Below are 24627 nucleotides of genomic sequence, written 5' to 3'. Positions count from 1 at the left end.
ACGCTCTTCTGAACAAATTTGCCCCGGAGATCAAGTTGTTCATCTACGGGCGATCCCTGGAATTGGTGCACCTATTGGAATTGGCCAGCAACCCTGTATTAGCTAGATTGACTCTGGTTAATGCGAGGTGCTAAAAAAAGATAAAACCTTTATTTTGAACGACTTCTTCACCACTCATCGCTTAAATCTTCTTCTGGTGACGGAAACTTGGCTAAACTTGGGTGAGTTAAGCTCGCTTTCGGATGTTGTCCCTCCAGGCTGTGAATATCTGAAGTCGCCATGAACTACTGGCCAGGCTGGAGGGCTCGCCATAGTTAATAAAACTATTTCAACTGTCAGCATTGGAATGCTCTTCTGCTAGATTAGGGGATACATTGTCCTCAAAAACCTAAATTTTTTGTGGGGTTCCCCAGGGGTCCATTCTTGGCACAGTTCTCTTTTCAATTTATATCCTCTCTATGCGCTCAATTTTTTAAAAAACATGGCATCTCACACCATTGTTATGCAGACAACTCACGGATTTACCTGCCACTGAAACATAAATCTGTGAGTCCTTTGAAGGGATTGCTGGATTGTTTGGAGGATGTTAAGGCGTGGATGGCTTTAAATGTTCTCAGTTTAAACGAACAGAAAACAAAGATCATTGTGTTTGGTCCCTGTGACCACTACGACTTTGGGCCCTTAGGAATTTATTTTGAAAGAGCCCTTGGGAGGAACCTAGGAGTGAGCTTTGATAGTAATCTAACATTTGATAAACATATTAATGCTGTCATCAAGACCAGTTTCTTTCATCTTCAGCTACTTGCAAAGTGAAGCCAATTCTCTGTTTTAGAGACTTTGAGATAGCTATTCATGCCTTCATTTCATCTCACCTCGACTTATGTAATAGTCTTTACTCTGGTGTTAGTCTGTCATCAGTTAGCCGACTGCAGCTAGTCCAAACGCTGCAGCACAGTTACTAACTGGCACATGGAACTACTTTGAACACCGGCGCCCCCGTGCGTGGCAGCTTGTTACAGCAGCTCCGCTCATTCTCAGCTTCTTTCTTATCTCCTCTTTACTTTTGCCATTTTTTTTTTGTATCTAAAGTTTCAGCTGTTAGATTCTGCAGTCATGGACTACCGTTTTGTGCTAGTCTTGGTTGTCTTTCTCTGTTTTTTTTTTCAACTTTTGTTGGCCGTGTTTGGGAACCCGGCACATGGATATGGATCCTTTGTTTAGTGTAGGTATCAGCTGTTACCGCTGCGTCCCGCAGCAGAGCTGCCGGTGGACAAACACGACATTCCCAGCAAGCTGAGAAGGACACAACGTGGGTGTCGTGCTGGGAGGGAGCGCTGTCGGCAGAGAAGGAGACGCTACAGACCATCTGCCCCTTCTGTAATCACTGGAAACGTAAGATCTTTACCAGGCACGTTCAGAGGGGGGGCGCAAGGGGCTTGCGCACCCGTCCCTTTCCTGATGGGAGCCCAAAGTGCCCGTTTGTTGAGGCATTTTTTTTAATGTGTGTGTACTTGTGGAGTCCTGTCTGTGCCCCTCAAAAATAATATTTAACTATCAATCATAGTTTTTGCTAAATAAAAGGATCTGACTTGCATCAGTCACATGATCGCCATTAACCAATGATTGCCCTTGATGGCAAAACGCTCTGGTTACGAGCGTTCTGCTACATGGACCAGTTCTTGGAGAGGTATTCCAGTATAAAAATAATAATAAGCACAATTGGAATGTTTTGCTGCTGTCAGAAATTTATTATAGATTAAGTGCAGGAGTTGTTAGGTGTGGATAATTACATAATAGTTTATTGCAATAGCAAGTTGTGCCTTGTTCTCAAATGGACACCAAGTGGAGAGTGATAGATGAGATGAGGGGATGTCATATACTGACATGAATTCAAAATTCTGCTCCTCACATACAAGGTCTTAAATAATCAGGCCCCGTCTTATCTTAATGACCTTGTAGTACCATATCACCTTATTAGAGCACTTTGCTCTCGCACTGCAGGCTTACTTGTTGTTCCTAGAGTATTTAAAAGTAGAATGGGAGGGAGAGCCTTCAGTTTTCAGGCCCCTCTTCTGTGGAACCAGCTTCCAGTTTGGATTCGGGAGACAGACACTATCTCTACTTTCAGTTCTGTTCTAGGATGCCCTCTGGACCTAGAGGTGGTGAGTGACAGGAGAATGGTGGCTAAGCTGTCATCCCTGTTGGACAACATCTCCAACCCCATGCAGGAGACTCTGACAGCTCTGAGCAGCTCCTTCAGTGGCTGCGGCACTTACGATGTGGGACGGAGAGATTTCGCAGGTCTTTCCTCCCCACTGCTGTCAGACTCCACAAGAAAGACTTCAACTGACCAAGCACACACATCCACACATGTGGATTCGATTGTATGTAGTATTTTATTTCATTCTATTCTATTGTGTACAGTATCTCATGGATATATTATTCCAGTGTTTTTTCTCAAAATTTTCTATGCAACTTTGTACTGTCCACTGCTGTAACAAAACAAATTTCCCACACGTAGGATTAATAAAGGTTATCTTATTTTATGCAACCAAGACTACATATCTCCCATACTGGCAACCTTACACTGGCTGCCAGTTAGGTTTTGAATTAATTTTAAGATTTTATTATGTGTTTTTAAGGCGTTGCATGGGTTAGCACCCTCATACCTATCTGATCTTTTAAATTGGTTCGCTCCTATAAGATCACTGAAGTCTGTGGATCAGATGCTCTTAGCTGTCCCAAGGTCCAGATTAAACATAGAGGATAAGAAAGGTCTGGCCTCTCTTATCTGGAAACAAAATTAACAAAATTGATTGAAAAACCTGTTGCAAAAATTCATTTTTGTTTTGTTTTGTGAAGCTACAAACTGATGAACTAGATTACTGGTAGAATGATGTATAGAATGATTTAGAATGATGTTTTTTCTACAGTTGACAGGCTAACAAACCCTCCTGTGTCAGTGGCAGCTGAACTTCATTCGACCATGACCTGTAATGACTTTGCCAAATTCTTCACAGAAAAAATCCAAAAGATTAGACAAGCAATTGGTACATCAACAGCAGATTCAGGATATGTACTGTGTCCACTGAAAAACTGTTTAAACACTAGAGGTGGGAATCACCATACATCCCGCGATACGATATTATCACAATACTTAACGCACGATACGATATTATTGCAATTTTTTAAAATATTTTGCGATATTCAGATTCTGTACATAAAGGTAAACTTTATCAATATTCATTTTATCTAATATCAAAGTCTCGCACTCAGTCTTTCTCTCATTTCAGTCAGTTTTATTGTTGACAAACTGAACGGTTTGTATTACAGTCTAGTCCAACTTAACTGAATGCAACAATCTGGTACAATTATAGCTATTCTGAACTATGCAATTTATGAAAACTATGCAGCCCATTCAGCAACTGAAGAATTAGAAAGTAAATTAAAACAAAATATAATTTTACATTAAGTAAAAAAGTTTTAAACTTAATTAAAATAAAACATGTCTTAAATTAAAATAAGTAAACTGTCATGTTTATTGCTGCCAAAAAAAAAAGTTAAACACATTTGGACAGTGAAGGAATGTCAGGATTCTTGCTCAGAAAAAGGATCAACATGCTCTGAAGTAAGAGCATGTTCCAGTCCACAAAAACTTTTTTTGTAACAAAATATCGATTTCTGCTGTCCCTGTATCGATACATTATTAGCAAACAAAATATCACGATGCTACACAGTATCGATTTTTTCCCCCACCCCTATTAAATACCATCAAACAGTTTCACCCTATTAACAGCAAAGACCTGGAGGACATCTTAGGTCAACTGAACTCCTCCTGCTGTTTAGATGTCCTGCCAACAGGTTTTTTCAAAAAGGTCTCAAAGAGTCAGATGTGTTACAGATCGTCAACTTTTCTTTAATGTCAGGTGTGTTTCCAGAACCACTAAAAACTGCTGTAATTAAACCTATACTAAAAAAGGACAATCTTGACAAGACACAAATGAACAACTACAGGCCGATCTCAAATCTCCCATTTTTAAGTAAAATCATTGAAAAGCAGTTTCTCAACAGCTCAATTACTTCTTAAAACAGAATAACTGCTATGATGCCTTCCACAGCACTGAAACCGCTCTGACCAAAGTGTTCAATGACATATGTCTGAATACAGACAGTGGAAAAATGTCAGTCTTAGTTTTACTGGATCTCAGTGCAGCATTTGATACAGTTGACCACAACATATTACTCAAACGACTGGAGAACTGGGCAGGTCTTTCAGGACTGTACTAAACTGGTTCAAAACATACTTAGAAAACAGGAAATACTTTGTATCAATAGGTAACTTCACATCTGAGCAGACAAGTATCACATGTGGAGTTCCCCAAGGTTCCCTCTTGGGACCCCTTCTGTTTAACATCTACATGCTCCCACTGGCACAGATTATAAAGCACAACAAAATAAACTGTCATAGCTATGCAGATGACACACAAATATATATCACAATGTCACCAGGAGACCGAGGCCCTGTACAGGCTCTTGGTAAATGCATTGAGGAAATTAATGACTGGTTGTGCCACAATTTTCTCCAGCTAAACAAAAACAAAAGTGAGGTAATAGTCTTTGGTGCCAAAGAAAAACGATTACAGGTCACCAGAGAACTTCAATCTATACACCTAAAAACCACAAACCAGGCGAGAAATTTGGTTGTAGTGATGGATGCAGACCTAAACTTAGAAAAACACATTAAGACAATAACAAAATCAGCTTACTATCACCTCAAGAATATTTCAAGGATAAATCATCTAATGTCCCAACAGTGCATGGAAAAACTAGTCCATGCATTCATCTTTAGTAGGCTTGATTACTGTAACAGCATCTTTACAGGTCTACCTAAAAAATTCAGTCAGACATCTACAGCTCATTCAGAACTCTGCTGCTCGAGTCCTCACTAAGACCAAAAAAGTGGACCACATCAGTCCAGCTCTGAGGTCTTTACACTGGCTGCCTGTCCGTCAGAGGATAGACTTTAAAGTCCTGATGCTGGTCTATAAAGCTCTGAATGGTTTAGGACCAAAATACATCAGTGACCTCCTGACCCAGTATGAACCTTCCAGATCCCTCAGGTCATCTGGATCCGGCTTTTTATCAGTTCCCAGAGTCAGAACCAGACACGGAGAAGCTGCATTCAGCTTTTATGCTCCTTATATCTGGAACAAACTCCCAGAAAGCCTCAGATCAGCTGAAACACTCAGTTTATTTAAATCCAGGTTGAAGACTCACCTATTCTCAGCTGCATTTGAATAAAACACCAAATCCACACTTTTAAGCTTAAATTTCAAAACTTACATTTTAACTACTGATTTTATCTACTGTTCTGATTTTATCGACTGTTTTTTAATCAATTTTAAATCATTCTTTTTATTTGTTTTTGTTTTTGAATGTCTCTGTAAAGCACTTTGAATCACCTTGTTGTGGAATTGTGCTATATAAATAAACTTGCCTTGCCTATAAATGAAACATGGTTTGCCCTCTTATGCATATTGTAAAGATGTATCATGACTAGTAATGTGGGATACCACTGATTTCATTTCTGATTCGATACCAAGTAAAATTCAGGCTGGTATCGATGATACTGAACCGATACTGATACTTTGTACAAAAAATTATTTTATTTATTGTATCTTCTATTGTATCTCCAATTTTAGCGTCATCATGATTACAGGACATCAGACTACTTGTTCTTATCACTTAATAATGCAGAAGTCATCATATAATAAAAAAAACCTTAAGTGGTGCGCTATTTGAACACCTTGCCTGCCTGCAGCATTAAAGGACTCCGCGAGAGACGTCTGTCTCGCCCTAGCAGCACCTGTCCTCGCCACTTCAGTTCGCCTCAACATACACTCATCATATCCTGCGATATGATTTACTCTCAGGTGTTTGACGAGGTTAGTGGAGCTGCCATGACACCTCACTTTCTTACCACATGAATCGCAAACCATGTCTCGGCTGTTTGTGGAGATAAAATACGTCCGCAGATGACCCCAGTTATGCTCAGCCATTGTTGTGAGTGCGCACGCCAGGCTCTGCGACACATTTATACAGCCGTATTTCAAACATGACTATGAAAGGCGGAAGAGGAAGTAGTTCCTTCCAGTGTAGACGATCCAAATGGTATTTCTTTATTTTCTTTCCACTGTGTTCCTCTTAATGATGAACTACAAATTTACCCTAAATTACTAAAATATCGATATTTTAATATGAGAATCGATTCTAGAACATAAGTTACTGGTATTTGAGGAATCAATATTTCAGTATCGATCCACGCATCACTAATAATGATTTATTATGCCTCCTTTAAGTTCAATAATTACTATGGCTGTGTCCCAATTAAGAGACTGCACGTTTGAAGTACGCGCACTACGCGTACTACGTACGGTGCGTACTATAAGTACGAGAAGTGCGGAAGTGAGAGGCTTGTGAAATGGGACGGTATACGCTTCGTCGCGCTGTTCAGGTTGCCTAGCAACCATAATACTAACCGCGAGACACGTTACATACAGCTTTGTTTGACAGAAATGAAGGAGAAAAATGTTTTGTTGGTCATTCATTTTTGTCATGACATCACTTTGATTAGTTGAGTATCTGAGGCTGAGACCACAGGACTGTAAAACATGATAGTTGGGCTTCATTTCTGTGCTGAATAGTCATTTAAGATTAGTTAGTAAATAACAATTAGTTAATGTTGTTCATGAGACTAAAGCCATCTCACTGTGGTAATGTAAATATAATATGGCCAATATTATAGTATTGTCAGATTATTATATATATATATATATATATATATATATATATATATATATATATACATACACACACACACACATATACATATATCACTGACTTTCAGGTTGTTGTGTTTGTGGATATATGACTGACTTTACTTATTAAACATTCGCACATAAATAAGTGACGTCATATTCAGTACTTTTGACAGTTCACTCTTCGGCCACTCCATCTTATTAGAGAAATTCCACATACCCGTACATAAATGTAAATTTCAAAACTCAACCCCATCATTTAATTTGTTTTTGATTGAAATTGAATATTACTTAAACTCTCTTAAATTAACTTCCAATAAAAAAGGTTTATCATTGATTGAAATTCATTCAGAAATGTTTAACGAATGAGCTGTCACAACTTTCAAGTACAAAGTTGTTATGAAGTCTGTCACATTCCCCCCCTTTTTTTCTTTTCTATCCTTTATTTATTTATCCTTCTTATTTCATTGTACTGTATATTGCTACTCTTATTTGCCTTGCATGTCTACTGTACAAACTGAACTGGAATGACTGACTGTTCGCTTTATGATTTCAATGAAGTTTGGAAAAAAAAAAACAACCTCTTCGGCCACTCCCTTCTCCCGTATTTTGCGGCACACTTCTCCACACCCACCGCCGCGCTATGAATTGTGGGATATATGGGACCACGAAGCATGCACCGGACCACGCTTGATATTTGGGGAAATCGACGGCGCATTTGGAGTATGCATTTGAAGTACACTTTGAATTGGGACAGCCGTCGTCGCGTGGCGGTGACGTAACTGCACTTAAAATGCGTACTTCAAGCGTACAGTCTCTTAATTGGGACACAGCCTATGTCCTCTGCCTCATGTAATTAGGAGCTGGTGTGTAGGAGCCATTTTTCTTGTTTCCCTGTCCTTATCACCACTAGAGGGTTGTATTTCATTTTATGTACTGGTTATGGCAGAGGTAGGTACGGGGTTATTTAAGGTCAAGGGTAATTCTGTCCAGGTGTTGCTGATGAGAAGGGGCAAACCATTTCCTACTGTGCTTAGTCTAGTTACTTGTTGTCTGTGTTTAAATGGAAATTCAAATGGATGTTGCAAAGGAAATAAAAGTCCCCTTAGGCCCCCTCCTTGATTCAGAGTCTTTCCCTTGTCATGTAAATGGTCTCCTTGACTCTGGTCTCAAACCGGCGTTCCTCCCTGTCCAGGATGTGTACTTGTGTTCCTGGAGGACAGGCGGGTCCATGGACCAGTCCACAGCTGAACACCGTACTTGGGTTCAACTTCCAGTGAAACTGAGGCCACAGCTCAGGACAATAGAAGATTGAAAAATGCTGCCTGGTCTAATGGGTCTCAATCTCTGCAACGTTCGGCTTTCAGAATTTGTCTTAAACACCATAAAAGCATGGATCCATCCTACCTTGCATCAGGAAAACGTTGATGAACTCTGAGCAAATGAAACCACAACTTTAAAAAAATGAATTCCCAAAATTAATTGTTTCGACATCTTAAACACAAAATCATAAGTTTTAATACCTACAGCAAGTTTAAGGAAAAATACAAGATTTTAAAGATGTTTCAAATTTTTCTCAAATGTAAAACAGCAGATGGAACTTACATGCATCTTTTATGGAATTGTCTAAAAATATCTAAATTCTGGCTCTGCATCAACAAGGAAATGAACTTGATACTAAACTGTAAGATCTGTAAAGATCCGGGTCAATTCTTACCACAGTTGCTGCCTCTGAATAAAAATCTGGACAAAAAGGGATCCACATTATTAAATAAGCTTATGTTTAATGTCAGGAGATGTGTTATTGAACTGGATTACGGAGCAGCCCCGCTACTGTAACTCAAGTGTTACAAGGAAATTTTTCATAATTTTCAGGTCAGATTTTTAATAAGCTGCAGGAACCCTGTTCAGTGTGAGTGGAGAACAGCCAAGTCTCCTCCTCTGATAAACCTCCATCTGTGCCACTGAAAACAGTTCATCTGACTTACTGTAAACATGTTTCCATTTGTCACTTCAGCCTTTACTCTGAAATACAGGAAATGAAATCACAGCTCAAACTTCTTCATCCAACTGCTGGAACAAAGCGAACCACTCGACATGAACACTGAAGCAGAACAGTTTAGAAAGCTTAAAATGAGACTAGGGAACCATTTTCATTCATAGTTGCCTCATCAGATCTTTACAGGAGATTCACTCTGAACTCTGTGGAGCCTGATCTCAAGGGTTTTGAGTCTGACCCTGAAACCAGAAGAGGATCTTTCTGTCTCTTTAGATTCACTGTGATCCAGCGATGGAAGTGATTTCAGCCCTGAGTGATCACGCTGATGTTTGCACAGAGCAGACAATGAGGTGAATGTTTTGGCACATTGGTAACAGTGAAACAGTTTATTAGTAACGTGGGATCGTTTGTGTTCGGAGTATGAACTGAGATTCCTGAAGCTCTTGTCACACTGGTCACAGCTGTAGTTTCCTTCCATGTGTGCACGTTCATGATAGTTACGATTAGCTGATTGTGAGAAGCTTTTGTCACAGTGTCTGCACTTGTATGGTTTCTCTCCTGTGTGGACTTGTTTGTGTGTTTTAAGCCCACTTGCAGTAATGAAAGATGACCCACACTGATCACAGATGTGCTTTTTAACCCCACTGTGAATGAGTTCATGGCGTTTTAATCCACTTGATGTGGTGAAGCTTCTTCCACATTCTTTGCAGTATTTCAGTTTGTCTCCAGTGTGTTTACGTTGATGTGTTTTTAGGGTGTATTGGTGACTGAAATTTTTTCCACAGAGGTCACAACGAAAGTCTTTCCCACCAACACAGTGATGACAGGGTTGAGAACTGGATCCATCTGTGTCGCTCTGCTTCTAAACAAAGACACAAAGACAGTGTAAGTCAGTCCTTCACCATTTTTATCCTGAATGTCGCCTGAAATAAAGAGCGAATAAAAAACAAAATCATAACTGAAATGAAAATCTGAATAATCACTCAGAGCTGCTTTTTCAAGGCATCTTCCTTGGGGGGCTCAACCCGGGGTAGCGGTCATGTCCGGTTGGGGGCTCTGTTGGCTCTCAGGTGACTGTTTCCTCGCGGCTGCGTGCAGCGGGGCTAGGGGAGGGTCTGTGCTGACGGACGTGGGTTACTGACCTGGTGGCCTGGCTGCCCCTGGGTGGGTCCGGGATGGGCGTGAGGTTCTGGGGGCGCTCCGTCTCCGGGCTGGGGCCCGGGCCGGGCCTCGGGGGCTTGGGTCCTGGTTGGTGTTTTGCCGGGGTTGTGGGCGGGTGGGTGCATGGGGGCCCAGCCCTGGAGCAGGGTGCCGCCGGTGCATCGAGCCACCTGGGGGGCTCTTCAACTGGTGGGGGAGATTGTCACATCTGCAGGAGCTTTCCTCTCTTCAGGGACTCTCTCTGCAGGAGGGGGAGATACAGGAGAGGTGGAGGAAGATCTCAGCCTGGGCGTTTACTGTCTTATGTAGTCTGGAAGATGAGTGGATGGTGGGGTGGGTGCAGCTTTTTCTGTGGTGGGGTTGGGTGAACTGTCCCGGGCTCTGTGGGGCCGGGAGGCGCTGCTGCACTGGGCCCCGGTCTGGATGGGCCTGGGCCCTCTTTCTCTGGCGGGTCGCGGAGTGTGGGAGTGCCTACTGGGGTCAGCGGGGGAGCTGGCCCCAGGGAGGGGTTACCTGCCCCTCCCTTCCTTCCCTCCCCATCTCCAGCTGCCTCCCTCTTCCCGCTCCACCACAACCACCCACACATGCAGGGCCTTGGAGTAGGGGTATGTCACCAGGGTGCAGAGGAGGCTTCTCCCCCCTCTGTCCCCTTCTGGCTGCCTCTGCCTCAATTTTATCCCACAACTTAGACATTCACATTATTCACACTCTCATTACACATACATATAGGATCTTAGGGGTGGGCACAATCACGGAGTCCATATTACCATCAGGGTGTACACCTCACCCCTGGCGTCGTTGCCCACCTCTCAATTTTAAATACACTTAGACATTGAGGGCTATCAGGAGGGACCATGCGCTTACCTGCTGCTCTCTGGCAGGTAGCTCCATGCCCTCCTGGGTTTTAATTGCACCTTAGAACACACATGCATCAACACTACAATGAGCGGGTGGAGGGAGGTTTGGAGTCTTCTCCCACCCCCATTCTCTGCGACCTGCTGGAGCGGGAGGGCTAGGAGGAGTTGGCCGTCCGACTGCGGTCTGGAGTGTGGGGCCTCTCCCCACCGCAGGGAAAAGGGTAACACCACCTGGGTCTGGGTGCAGTTCCCCCCTCCAGGGGCAAGGGTACCTAGGCCCGGTTTGTAGAGTACGCTTGGGGAGTGTGATCGTGTGTACAGCGTCTCTTTATGTCTGTCTCCACGTTGGTTGAGTGTGGAGTGAGTGCATATGAGAGCATGAGGGTGGGAATGGATGTTTGTATCTGTGTGTGCCTGTATGTCTGTGTCTATATGTCAGGTTGGGTATCAGACACCACCTCTCTGGGGACACCTCAGGCCCTCCAAGGTTTGGAGGCATATCTCCACCCACCACCACTTCCCCTGCCGGTGGCGGACTCCCTCAGGTGTCGGTGCGTTGGTGGTTCTTTGTGTCTGGGGGTGGGCGCCCAGGTACACACCGGCTCACTCCTTGGCGGCCGCTTATCGGGGCCTGGAACCTGGGGCTCGCTTGGACCACTTCGGAGGTGGGGTGCCCCCGGCCTCTCGGCCTGGGGCTCGGTCACTCAGGCACAGCTGGCTGCCGGCGGAGCTCACGGGCGCGTCACTGCAACTCCCCCTGGCTTCTGCTCCGCGGCTGCTGAGTGAACCCTCATCTGGGACTCTCCTCAGCTCTTGCTGGGACAGTGGCGCGGCTGCCCCTCTGTTGGTCTTCCATGGTTTCTTGTGTTCTGGGGGCCTCTGGATGTCTGGAGTTTTGATCTCCTCCATACCTGCTTCATACCCTGGAGGACGGGGCTGTGGCCCCCCCCCACACTCCCTAACAGATCGTTACATGGAGAAACCTTTGGAATACAAGCACGCTGATCCACACAGGTATGCACACGGGTGTTCACTGCTCGTAGACTTAAATTACACCTTTCTTGGCTACTACTTCGAAGCACATCTGTCCTGCGTGCTGCACAACAACATTGAATATTTAGTATTTACTGCTGTTTACACTTAGCTAGATTAATGCGATGGTGTTGTGTTTAGTATGTTGCTTTGGTTTTTTTTTTTTTTTTGTCTTTTTTTGCTTGTTTTCTATTCTTCTCTCAACAGGTGATCCAGGAGATTTTTATTTTTTTTCTCCCCCCCTTTCTCACTGTCCCTCTCCCCTTCTGTTTTTCCTTTCCTTCCTCTTTCTTTCTCCCTTTCCTATCCCTCACTGATGTCTGTCCCGTCTGTAACATCTGAAAATAAAATATAATAAATAATAAAAACAAAGATCGACCAAATGGACCAATACGGCAATGCCACGAAGATCCATTTGGCAAAGTAAATCCACTGGGTATCCTTGTTGGTCTTCAGACAACAATTCTGATGGCTAAAGAACCAAATGGGACAGGCAAAAAAAAAAAAAAAGAAAAAAAAAAAAAAAAAAAGAGCTGCTTTTTCATGCAGTAGAATTGACGAAACATCAGAATCAGTGAGCTGCAAGCTTTCAGCCCCGACCGTGTCCGTGCTGTCAGGTGAGAAGGGCGACAACTCACTGATTCTGATCCGCGGGTCGGCGCTTTGTGTTTATGTCTTTGTGCAGAATCCGTGTACCTGCTCTCATTTACTGTTTGGTGGTTGTCAAAATTTTGTAAGGTTTCAACTGAGATTCGGGGCTTTTCGAGCAAAATAAAATTATATTAAAAAAATCGATTCAGGATTTTAATGAATTGATGTCACGTTATCCAAGCCAGAATTGATTTTAATCAGTAAATTGATTATCAAAACCCACCCCTAGCTGAGACAGTTTAATGAGCAGAGTTGTTTCAAACAGTCAGGCTAAAATGACAAGATAAAAATATAAATACATACCTCACAGTAACTGCACTTGGAGAGTCTCTTTCTAGTGTGGATCTGTTGGTGTAGTCTCAGGTGATGTGGAGCTTTAAAAGCCTTCTCACACAGGTCACATTTATAAGGTCTCTCCTCAGTGTGGGTAAACATGTGTTGTTGTAACTGCTTGTTGGTTATAAACTGTTTGCTACACTGATCACAGCAGTACACATCATGTCCGGTGTGAATGCGTAGGTGTGTATTTCGGTTCCCTAACCGGCTGAAGGTTTTCCCACAGATGTCACAGCTGTATGCCTTAATTCCAGAGTGGGTAACTAGATGACTCTGCAGGTGGCCACTTTGAGTAAAAGCTCTTCCACACTGATCACAGCTGTACGCTTTAACTCCACTGTGGATGAGTTGGTGGTTTTTTAGGGAATCCTTCCTGGAAAAAGTCTTTCCACACAAGTCACAGCTGAACGGTCTCTCTCCAGTGTGGCTGACCTGATGAAGTTTCAGGTGACATTTGGAAATAAAACACTTCCCACACTCGTCACAGGTGTATGTTTTCTCTCCCTTTCTTCTGTGAGGTTTGTCAGCCTCCTAAGAGCGCTGACTTCTCGCTCCATGTTGGTCCTGCAGTGACAGAGATACAAACAGAGGCAGTGAGTGAAATGCAGTCGTGGAACAAACTCAACCTTCAAACTCCCTCCATTAACACTAGCTTTAAACCTGAAGGTGGAGTGTGGCACCGAACACCTTAAAGGTCTCTTATCCCCACCTGCTGGTAGTAGAAACACATTACATCCAACCTGGTGTTAAAAATAATTTATGACTGTTTAAACACTCTAAAATCATTTTTTCCTTGTTTTCCTTACTTTTACTCCCCACAGAAAAAAAAGACTTTCTACTCATTATATTTTCAAAACAGTCTTTTTACTTTTGGTTTCAAACATCAAACTGATTTGAGCCTGAAAAGTAACACATGAAAGACAATCCTGATCGTGTACTAATCACCAGGGTTTGAAACATAAAAAGAGATGAAAGAGGCAAAACTGTGAGTCATAGTCAGGAGTTAAAGTGAGACGTTGTTCTTCTTTCTTTTTTGCACAGCACCTGAACAAACAGGTAATTTCAAATGCAGCGTTTCTATCAACAAACATCAGCAAACACACAAACTGTTTGTGTGCAGTTTGTCTCACAGTGTGTTGCTGGCTAAAGGTCCAGCTGCTGTACATCACAGGGAGAGAAAAGAAAGAGAGCTAACGTCACTCAGAGATGGAGAAAGATAAGACACACAGGACAGGAGAGGAAGAAGAGAGGTTAGATTTAAAGGGAAGGACTGCTCAGTGGGATTTGATCAACTGGAGATTAAAGCTTACATGTAAGTCCTCATGTGTTGAAATCAGATATTGGGTCTGTACATGTGACATTATGTTTTTTCTTTCAGATTATGAAACATGCTGCAAAACAATCTGAGGCAGATTAACTGTGCCGCCTCAGATGCAGCCTTTTCCATGCAGTAGAATTGCTAACATGCTAACACAGTTTAATTTGCAGAGTTGTTCCAAACAGTCAGGCTAAAATGACAAGATAAAAATATAAATACATACCTCACAGTAACTGCGCTTCGAGAGTCTCTTTCTGGTGTGGATCTGTTGGTGTCGTCTCAGGTAATGTGGAGATTTAAAAGTCTTCTCACACAGGTCACATTTATAAGGTCTCTCCTCCGAGTGGGTCAACATGTGGCGTTGTAACTGCGTGTTTGTTATAAACTGTTTGCCACACTGATCACAGCAGTACACAAAATGTCTGGTGTGAATGCGTAGGTGTGTATTTAGAGTTTCTTTCAGGCTGAAAGTTTTTCCACAAATGTCACAGCTGTATGCCTTAATTCCAGAGTGGGTAACTAGATGCCTCTGTAAGCTGCTACTGTCAGTAAAAGCTCTGCCACACTGATCACAGCTGTACGCTTTAACTCCACTGTGGATGAGTTGGTGAGCTTTTAGGCCACTCTTCCAGGAAAAAGTCTTTCCACACAAGTCACAGCTGAACGGTCTCTCTCCAGTGTGGATGACCTGATGACGTTTTAGTAAACACTTCTCAGTAAAATCCTTCCCACACTCGTCACAGGTGTGTTTTTTCTCTCCCTTTCTTCTGTGAGGTTTGTCGGCCTCCTGAGAGCGCTGACTTCTCGCTCCATGTTGGTCCTGCAGTGACAGAGATACAAACAGAGGCAGTGAGTGAAATGCAGTCGTGGAACAAACTCAACCTTCAAACTCCCTCCATTAACACTAGTTTTAAACATGAAGGTGGAGTGTGGCACCAAACACCTTAAAGGTCTCTTATCCCCACCTGCTGGTAGTTCTAACACATTACATCCAACCTGGTGTTAAAAATAATTCATGACTGTTCAAACACTCTAGAATATTTTTTCTTTACTTTTACTCCCCACAGAAAAAAAGACTTTCTACTCATTATATTTTCAAAACAGACTTTTTACTTTTGGTTTGAGAAATTTGAGGGGAGTTATTTCATCACTAAGGGCATCAAACATCAAACTGATTTGAGCCTGAAAAGTAACACATGAAAGACAATCCTGATCGTGTACTAATCACCAGGGTATGAAACAGAAAAAGAGATGAAAGAGGCAAAACTGTGAGTCATAGTCAGGAGTTAAAGTGAGACGTTGTTCTTCTTTCTTTTTTGCACAGCACCTGAACAAACAGGTAATTTCAAATGCAGCGTTTCTATCAACAAACATCAGCAAACACACAAACTGTTCGTGTGCAGTTTGTCTCACAGTGTGTTGCTGGCTAAAGGTCCAGCTGCTGTACATCACAGGGAGAGAAAAGAAAGAGAGCTAACTTCACTCAGAGATGGAGAAAGATAAGACACACAGGACAGGAGAGGAAGAAGAGAGGTTAGATTTAAAGGGAAGGACTGCTCAGTGGGATTTGATCAACTGGAGATTAAAGCTTACATGTAAGTCCTCATGTGTTGACATCAGATATTGGGTCTGTACATGTGACATTATGTTTTTTCATAAACTGAAAGATGCTGCAAAACAATCTGAGACAAACTAACTGTGTGATTGTATATATACTAAAATACAACACAGTCATATAACAGGTTGGGAGGATGAGAGTTTTAGACGTGACTGATTATTTGGTGAAACTGTGATATTTTCCTCACCTTCTGTGTTGAGCTCATTGTTTCCTCTGTAGTGACTCAGCTGAGTCCAGATGGCTGAAAATGTTCCTCTGCTGCTCCGTCAGACTCTTCTCCTCCTGCTGATCAGCTGGGACACAAAACAGATCTTTGTTAGGCTCCACACTGCACTGAAGAGTCAAAGTGTCTCATATGTTCATCTGACAACACAAAGTACAAATTTCACTCTGATTGCTTGTAGAAATCTTGTGAGACGTGTTGTGCTGCAAAGTGAGGAAACTCTCTCACTCACTTATACTTCAGGAGGAACTTTGTGACATTGGCTCTAATATTCTAAGCAGCCCTTTACTATGACAGGGTCATAAAGTCCTATTTGATGGTGAGTTACTAGGGATGGGTATCGAAAACCGGTTCTTGTTGAGAACCGGTTCCCACTGTTTCAATTCCTTGGAATCGTTTGCCATTTTTGCAAACGATTCCCTTATCGATTCCAGTCGCCCCGAATGACGTCACCACGTTGCGGAGCGTCATTTACCTGGCAGGAAACACGGCGCCTAAGCGGCTCAAACGCTCAAAAGTTTGATTATACTTTATGAGAACCGATGACAACAGGGCAACTTGCAAAGTAGATATTTCATTTAAGGGAGGAAACACTACGAATATGCAAAAGCATTTGCTCACAAAACACGCGATGACACGCGTTTTTAATTCCGCTCCGGACTCGTGACTCTCAACCCAGCAGCAGCGCTAACGTTTGCACGTCCTCTCCCGTTAATGCGGCAGGTAAATAATCAACTAACAGTGCATATTATGTTAGCGCAATCTGCCTTATTCCAAGACCTGCCATTACTGTACATGTAGGTGACCATGATGAGAGAGACAGACAGAGTCTGGCTGGCGCTCGCTGACAGTTCTCGCTGCAGTCTACCGGTAGCGTCTCCTTTCAGGCCAGGATAGACTAATGTCACCGAGCAGTGTCTAAGTTTGTGGTCAAAGGCTTGCACCCATTTGCCACAGCAGATGCCCCCGATTTTTGGTAAGTGAATGTGTTTAATTGTAGGCAGGGACATTACTGGATATTCTTGTGTAATTGCCACAGAACAATTTATGTTATACTTTGTTATTGCTACAGAAGAATGTTGCAGCTTTAAGGCAGGGATGACTCCTGGAGTTGCTTTCTCACTGCATATGCTTTATTTCACAATCAGATCGATTCGATAACAAAAACATACAGCAGCTCCTCTCCTACTCCTAGCCCTTCGCTGCGGTGGAAAAAAGAACGACTTCAATCCCCTTCAAGGAACATACGTACAAAATAGTTTTCCTGATACACCAATGGGGCGTTCAATGCCATCTTGTAAATATGAGTACTCTGGCAGAGTAACAGTTCAAATGAAAAATACACCAGAACAAACAAGCAAACAAAAAAAGAAGTGTGGGGTACCTTTGAACCAATGAACAAAGTATAACAATTTATACTTTTTAACATAACCCGACCCCGTCAATATGTGATATGTCTCACAAGAATATTTATTTTATTATTTTACATTTACAATTTTTTTTTCCTGGGGACCCTGTGACACCCCATTGAAGAGCCGTAGGCTGGATCTCTCAAGATCTCACTGTTGGGTTTGTAAGGCCATGTTACTCCTAAATTTCTATCTTGTTCAAAGAGAAGATATAAAACAAAGCTCTGAGCTAATCGACCTTAGTGTTCTCCTTTTTAAAAAAAAAAAAAAAGAATCGATAAGAGAATCGATAAAGAATCGAATCGTTAAACAGAATCGAAAATGGAATCGGAATCGTTAAAATCTTATCAATACCCATCCCTATGAGTTACAGTTGTCTGCAACTCCTTTTATTGTATTGATGTTCGTTCCTCACTAACGGTTTCAACACTCTCTCATCCCCATCTGTTTCCTGTTTCTCGTTGTGAGGCCCCATGATCGTATATGACACATCCTCAGTAGGGCCGGGCCATATCATACCGTTCACGGTAATACCGGTGTAATTTTGGGCAACGATAGGAAAATGAAATATCGCGATAGAATATGGGTAAAATGCGCATGCGCAGTGCCTGTGATTACATACGCACATGGCGGCGACGCAGAATGAGAAGAGCGAAAGTGGATCGTTAAATGAAATGGATGAACCAGAATTGGTTTGTAAAAATGCTGCAACTTCAGTGGTGTGGAACTGGTTTAGCTTTCGTCCGTCAGATACACAACAAAGCACTATTTTTGGTAGCGCATGCTAGCGGGCCGCCGTTATTACAGTGTTGTTTGGAAAATACGGCACACTTAAAATCAATCCTTTGATTTTTCTGAAAATCGACAGTGTCCATTATAATCCTGTGTGCCTTATGTAGGAATTCTGGTTGTGTTTACTGACCTGGAAACGATTTTATGTGCACGGTGCTCGAAAATCTGTCAAATGTTTCAGTACGACTTTGCTATGCTACGAAGCCACACCGCTTGATGGATTGTCGGAGCAATACGGCTGTCGTAGGCAGGAGCCTCGCGGAGTGATACGTACTGTGCTTCAACATAATGTTACCGTATTGTGTGTGTATAACCTCTTTTTAAGTTTTGTGGATATTATACATGGTTATGCTGAGGATATGTCGGCCAGTTTCCACTGGAAATGCCTTTTGGTTAAACTGTCAACAAGGAATTTGCATTTGCACTGTTAAATTTTATATAACTTTAATGCACATAAAAAAAAAAAAAAAACAGCTGCTTGTTTAAGTGAAAATACATTGATGTTTTTTTTGCACTAATAAAGTTGTGGAGTTGTAAAGCATTTTGTCTAGTGTCAATTATATTGTCAGTTATATCGTTATCGCAAATTTTCAAATGTATATCGTGATAAATATTTTTGGTCATATCGCCCTGCTCTAATCCTGAGTACATCCTGTTCTAATCTGCGCAGGCACGTATGCAGTTACAAGCAAAACACTACTTTAAATGACTTCCAGTTTAAACCTTCTATCGCCTCTTGATTAATATGGCACTTATTTAAATATTGCAACATTTATATTTCCCACAGTACTGATGGTCATTGATTAATGAGCTTTGATCAGTGGTTTCAGTGCTTTCCTTCCTGCTTTGACTGCAGCTGTGTTTGACACAGGAAGACATTTTTACATTCTTCACGATTATACTTTATTCTTTTTGGGGGAAGTGCAGCTTTAAACCTTCACATGATTCAAGTCAACCCAACAAATCAATCTGAACGATCACAGGTGGGAAAAACTTCTGTAGACAAAATAAAATAAAACCCAACATTCAATCCACAACATGATTAAAACATGATTTCACCAAATCACCAGGAGCTGCACATTAACCACCACAATATATTTTTATTCTCTGTGCTTTCAAATATGAACACTGTTTACTTTCATCTCTGTTTCATTAGTTTTTGTTAACATCTTCCTGTGCATCACTTTACAGCAGCCAGACTCATTAAAATGAGACTTTGTAGGAGTTCACTTCCTCTCATGTGTTCATCCACAGCAGCTGACTAAAGACTAAATAATATTTTTTATGTTCTTGACAAATTTGTTAATTCAGTCGAAGCTGGTCTCTACTTTGGAATCAGGTTTCACGACCTTTTACTTTGAAATTAGGTGTCCGCATATCTCGCCGTAATACTTAGAATACAAAGGAAACACAAAACATGGTGGAGGCTGACTTGACTGTAATTCTCAAACTGGAGGCTGGGTTGACACCAGTAGCATGTTGAGCTAATGATTAGCTGGTGTTTTTCTCCAAACACTCTCTCACTCTTCTCTCAACGTGTTCACAATAAACTGTGAACAGACACCGAGGAGAGCAGCAGAAGACCTCATTCAGGAGCTAAACTCAACATGAACTGAACTCACAGTAAAGTTAGCTCGGTGCTTACCTTTAGATGAGCCCACAAACCGAGAGAAACTCCGCGATGAAGCTGCAACTCTTTCCAAACACAGGAAACAGATCAGGGAGCAGAGACCCACGTGGTTCACGCTGATCTCAGCTACGATCCAGGAGACAAGGGTGGGCAGATCGATGCAGATATCGATCCAAACGTTGGTAGTGGTTTATGATCAATACTTTAGTTTGTTTTCTCCTCTAAGTTCACTTAGTTACTTACTCGCGTTGGATGAAAAAGTAGCTCCGTCTGTGCAAACTGCGTACGGCATGTCACCACGGAGCATGCTTCTTCTTCTTTATATTGTTGGCAAATAACAAAATGGTGCATTACCGCCACCAACTGGTATGGAGATTGAATTGAAACGTCGACTAGCAAAGCAAAGCATGTCAGGGTGGCTTAAAGCCGCAATGCCCACCCGCTCAACACAGGCAACCCAGTATATGACTGTCCCCTCCTTTCTTACTCCCACTGTTTTTGCCATCTTTTCTTGATTTCTTGCCTTATGATACTCTTTGTTTCTGTCAATAGCCAGGTCAACTACCCCATGTGTTGTGGCTTCCTTCGCAGCTCTCTCTGTTGTTTCATTTGCTCTGACTCCATAATGAGCTGGAATCCATAAAAAGGCAACTATAAGTCCCATCATGTGTATCTTGTAAAATGTTTGCTGAACCTCTGTTAGTACTTCTGCTCTACTTTCTGAGTGGTGTTACGCAGGGCTGTGCAGAGAGGTTTAAAGGGGCGGGTGCTCAAAGTTAAAAAGGGGCACATTGAACCAGGCTGAATAACAGCAACACACATTCATCAAGAATCTAATATGGGAAGGGCAGGGCTGTGTTGATCTGAGACTGTAGACATTAAAAAGTCCACAGGAGAGATGGTAGCTGATTAAACAAGTGTCATGAGATAATAACAAAATGCAAAGATTGGTGACAGCGCTTGGAACCATAAGGCAACAAAAAACTGTGAGAAATAATTTAGACTCTGCCTGTGAATCACTCTTTGCTTCTCTTCTTCCTTCCATCCCATCATTTCATATATCACTCTCCACTTGCTATGTGAGAACAAGGCACAACTTTCTATTGCAATAAACTATAAGCTAATTATCCACACCTAACAACTCTTGCACTTAATCTATAATAAAATGATGACAGAAAAATGTTATAGCCCTGCCTTTAGTAGCCACACACAGCTCCTGCTGTTTCCTCCTCATGTCCTTACCAGGCATGTCTGGACAATGTTATATCATGAGTAATATTTTTTTTAAAAATCCATCAAAATAAAACACACACAGTGACATTTTAGACCTTCTTCAGAATACTGTATATACTATGGGCATCATGGTGCTGATCCAGAATCCTTACATTATTATTTATTACTAGAGCTACAATAATAAAGCAATGAGGAGGGGGAAGTAATAAATATGAAATAATGTATTTATGATGATTCCATTTGTTTCACTATCCACTCTGTGCAGGGCAAAGCTTATTACATGTTTAAACTGTAGAGATACAATAATTTTACTGCTGTAAAATCCAAATTTTGTCTTATTTAAAATATAAATCTAATATAATCTGCTTCTTAATGTATGTTCTTTAAAATACAGCGTGTTTTTTAAAATATTATAATTATAATAATTATTATGTGGACATGCATATTAGATCGTTTTTTAGTGAAATATAATCCCTCCAGAAAGGCAGGAAAAGCCCTGTAACTTACTTTAAAACTAAATATGTTCCCTAAAACGGTGACAGAGCTACAGACCCATGACAGCCTTACACAGGTAGCCAGCAGCTATGACCAGCACTACTTGTGCAGTTAATAAAAGGACAGGTAATGTTTGTCGCGCTGTTGCACACACAGCACGCTCGTTTGTTTCAGTTCGTCAGTTGCAACAAGACAACTTACCAACATGTACGTAATAAGCTAATACTCCTGGGTGCTACACACTACAGTGTGCGCTGTACAGCTACTTACTGGTTTTGTCGCATCAGTTTGTGTCTCTGAGTTAACTTGTGTTTCTCCTACAGCTCCGGACCGCTAAAAATGCGCGTGCAAACTCTGTGTCTGTGTGCGTATGCACGAGCATGTGAGTGCCTGTGTGTGCACGTACCTGTGTGTATGTGTGAGTGCAAGTGAGTGAGTGTGCGTGTAGGTGTGGGTGCGTCGTAACAGTCAAAGCACTGTGTGTGTGTCTGTATCTGTGACTTCCTGCCGGTCATATGAGTAATCTCCTCAGCCAAGCTACACCAAATTCCTTTAGACAACACACAAAACACAGTTAAGATATTACATACACTGAGACCCCCACTCTGCATCCACTGGGCCATTGGCCTCTTGTTGTCTTACATTTACAGATAAGGTGGAGAGTCTCCTGCAAACCTACTTCTAAGTTTATAACAATTATGACCGTTTATTAGATTCAGGTTAAAGCATCAGATTCCGCATCCCCCACTGTAGCTTCCTGTCTCCTTTTATGACAGGCAGACCCCCAGTTTCAATAAATTCCTTTGCCTCTACAAAATTACACACACTCTCAGGCCTATAGCTAAGCCAAACTAAAACACACAGACAAATCCTTCCCTATTTCTCTGATCTACTGGTGGACACTCTCATCTAAGCAAATTTAACACATTATATTGTAATAATTGTTTTCTCGTACTCACAGTGGCTACACTGTAAACTGTCCATCATTGATCCTTTTCAGGGACAACAAATGCTACCCCGGTTTGACTGGCTGTATTCTTTGATGCATCTGTGTATATTTGTACATAATTATAATACTGATCAATGTAAGTCTGTACTTTATGTGAGTTTGAATTAAATGCCCTATCCCTGTTATTCTTTTCATGTAATGTGAAATCTACTGTGGCATCAGTAGATTTGGCTCCAGCAGATCCCAGGAACAACATCGGAGATCTCTGCCCAAGGAGCGCAGTCCTAGGAACAGCTAGGATGTGCAGGACCCTCAAGCTCCCAGGCCTCTGGTAGAGGACCTGAGCTTGAAGGATAGACCACCCGCAGGAGCGAGAGGGGAATTTATTATCTTTTTGTTTGGTTTGGTTTTTAACATTTTTGATTATTTGATAAGCTCAAATTCTGATCCACACTCCAAGCCAGATGGTTGGTGGCAGCAAAGCACCACATCCTTGTTTGCCAAATGCCAAAAAAGATAATGATGGAGAAGAAGGGGGCGGAGCAAAGTGAGCTGCTCCAGGAGAGGAGGGCTGTGTCCAAATTCAGGGGGAATGATGCTTCAATGCACTATTTGTAGGCAATTATGTCACAGCGACGTGATGAAGGCTTTCCAAATTCATCGTCTAAATGTGGCAACAAATGCGTCCTACTTTTCCCCAGATTTGAAGGATGGGTCGGGTGTATCCTTCGTGGCCCACCATATCCCAGGATTCATTTCCAGTCATCCAGGAGAATTTTTTGTACACTTTTAAATGCAATTATATGAACATCTGGTGGTACTAATATACATTTTTGTAGTGTTTGTGTTGTTAGGGTTTGGGCATCTGCGTATGTTTATCTTTAAATTAATGTAATCTTTGTAAAAAGTGCCAGTAAACTAGCTTTCGTGTGTCTTGTGGTTTTCATGTATTGCCGCTTACATATGTCGTTGATTTTATTTCCAGATTATGACAAACAGAATTCCAATGAGTTATAGTGATATTGTTGCCAGATGCAGATGAAGTTCCTTTAGACTGTGCCATGTGTTGTGTTGTGTCATGTCAAATGTGTATTCATACCAAGTGGCAGTCCTAGCCTGTTTGGCGCGAACACTCCCTCTGCCCCCACCCCCCACCCCCCCACACACACAGACACAAAACATATTAAGGATTATACATTAACATAAAACTGTTGTCGGAACCATACTGAATTTCGCCAGAGAAACACACACACACACAGACACACATATGAAGAGAGAGAGAGAATGCATTGTATGCAAACGGCTACCAAACAGCCATCATAATTCGTCATACAATGAGAACTGGACGAATCAACGATTGACAACGACTAATTAATATTAAAATCTGTAACATAATGTATTGTTTGGAGTTTAGTCTGTTACTGTTGATATTTTTACCATTTCTTTTTGGAGCAACTGTAACCCACATATTTCCTTAGGGATTAATAAAGTATTCTGATTCTGATTGTTTCAGGATGACCTGCCATCATCCAATCACACGTCTGCTTACCTGTATCTTTTGCTCGTTTCTCTTCTTCTTTTCTATTTTTTCTAAACTGAGCACCTGATGGCTTTGAACTTTTCTTGTACATCTTCCATTGGTTTTAATTTTGCACTAGTATGAACACAAATCCCCCAACCCGAGGATCACCACAACATAACCTAACAGACCTACACCTTAGTTCTCAGATTCACTTTGTGTAGGCTTTATTTCTGGGATTTCACACAACCCAGGATTCAAATCATGAATACATAATGGGCTTGGATTTGCATCATTATGAATGAAATGTGCTCTATCTGGAAGCAGCCGGCCCCCCTCCCCTGTCGACAGGTTGTGTGTGAGATCATAAAACTGTAAATTATAAATTTTAAATTGTTATTGATCCCTTTACCCCTGGTCCTAAAGTGCATATTTATTTTCTTACTCTTCTTATATTTGTTGTTTGTTTACTTGCACTGCTGTAACTGGAGCCTCGTCGTCTCGTCTCTCTATATACTGGACTGTATGTAGCGGAGCTGTCAATAAAGTTTACTTTGACTTCAGCAGCAAGCAGGCGCACCGAGGGC

The 24627-nt window shown here is 41.9% G+C and overlaps 1 protein-coding gene and 1 long non-coding RNA gene across 7 annotated transcripts in view; one reads left to right on the top strand and one right to left on the bottom strand.

The window, feature by feature from the left end:
- The window catches only part of LOC143420380 (uncharacterized), a 40964-nt gene extending 20811 nt beyond the window's left edge, over positions 1-20153 (bottom strand). For 2 of the 6 annotated variants that reach the window (XM_076888435.1, XM_076888437.1), the window contains exons 1-2: positions 15978-16306; positions 14396-14992 (exon numbers count right to left, since the gene is read on the bottom strand). In XM_076888435.1, the coding sequence (XP_076744550.1) occupies positions 14396-14992; positions 15978-15995 (615 nt within the window). In that variant the 5' untranslated portion in view covers positions 15996-16306. Of the gene's footprint in view, positions 1-8313; positions 9680-9959; positions 10220-12821; positions 13419-14395; positions 14993-15977; positions 16307-19859 lie in introns of those variants that run through there. The other 4 variants (XR_013100183.1, XM_076888436.1, XR_013100182.1 and 1 more) reach the window with 4 other exon arrangements.
- Positions 16350-17696, top strand: LOC143420379 (uncharacterized). Its single transcript, XR_013100181.1, has 2 exons — positions 16350-16736; positions 16815-17696. It is a non-coding gene; the product is annotated as an uncharacterized LOC143420379 (long non-coding RNA).
- Positions 20154-24627: the final 4474 nt, after the last annotated feature.

The sequence above is a fragment of the Maylandia zebra genome, linkage group LG9 (assembly GCF_041146795.1).
Source record: "Maylandia zebra isolate NMK-2024a linkage group LG9, Mzebra_GT3a, whole genome shotgun sequence".
NCBI classification, from domain to species: Eukaryota; Metazoa; Chordata; class Actinopteri; order Cichliformes; family Cichlidae; genus Maylandia; species Maylandia zebra.
Note: the sequence above shows the minus strand (reverse complement) of the source record. Positions and strands in the feature narration are given on the sequence as shown.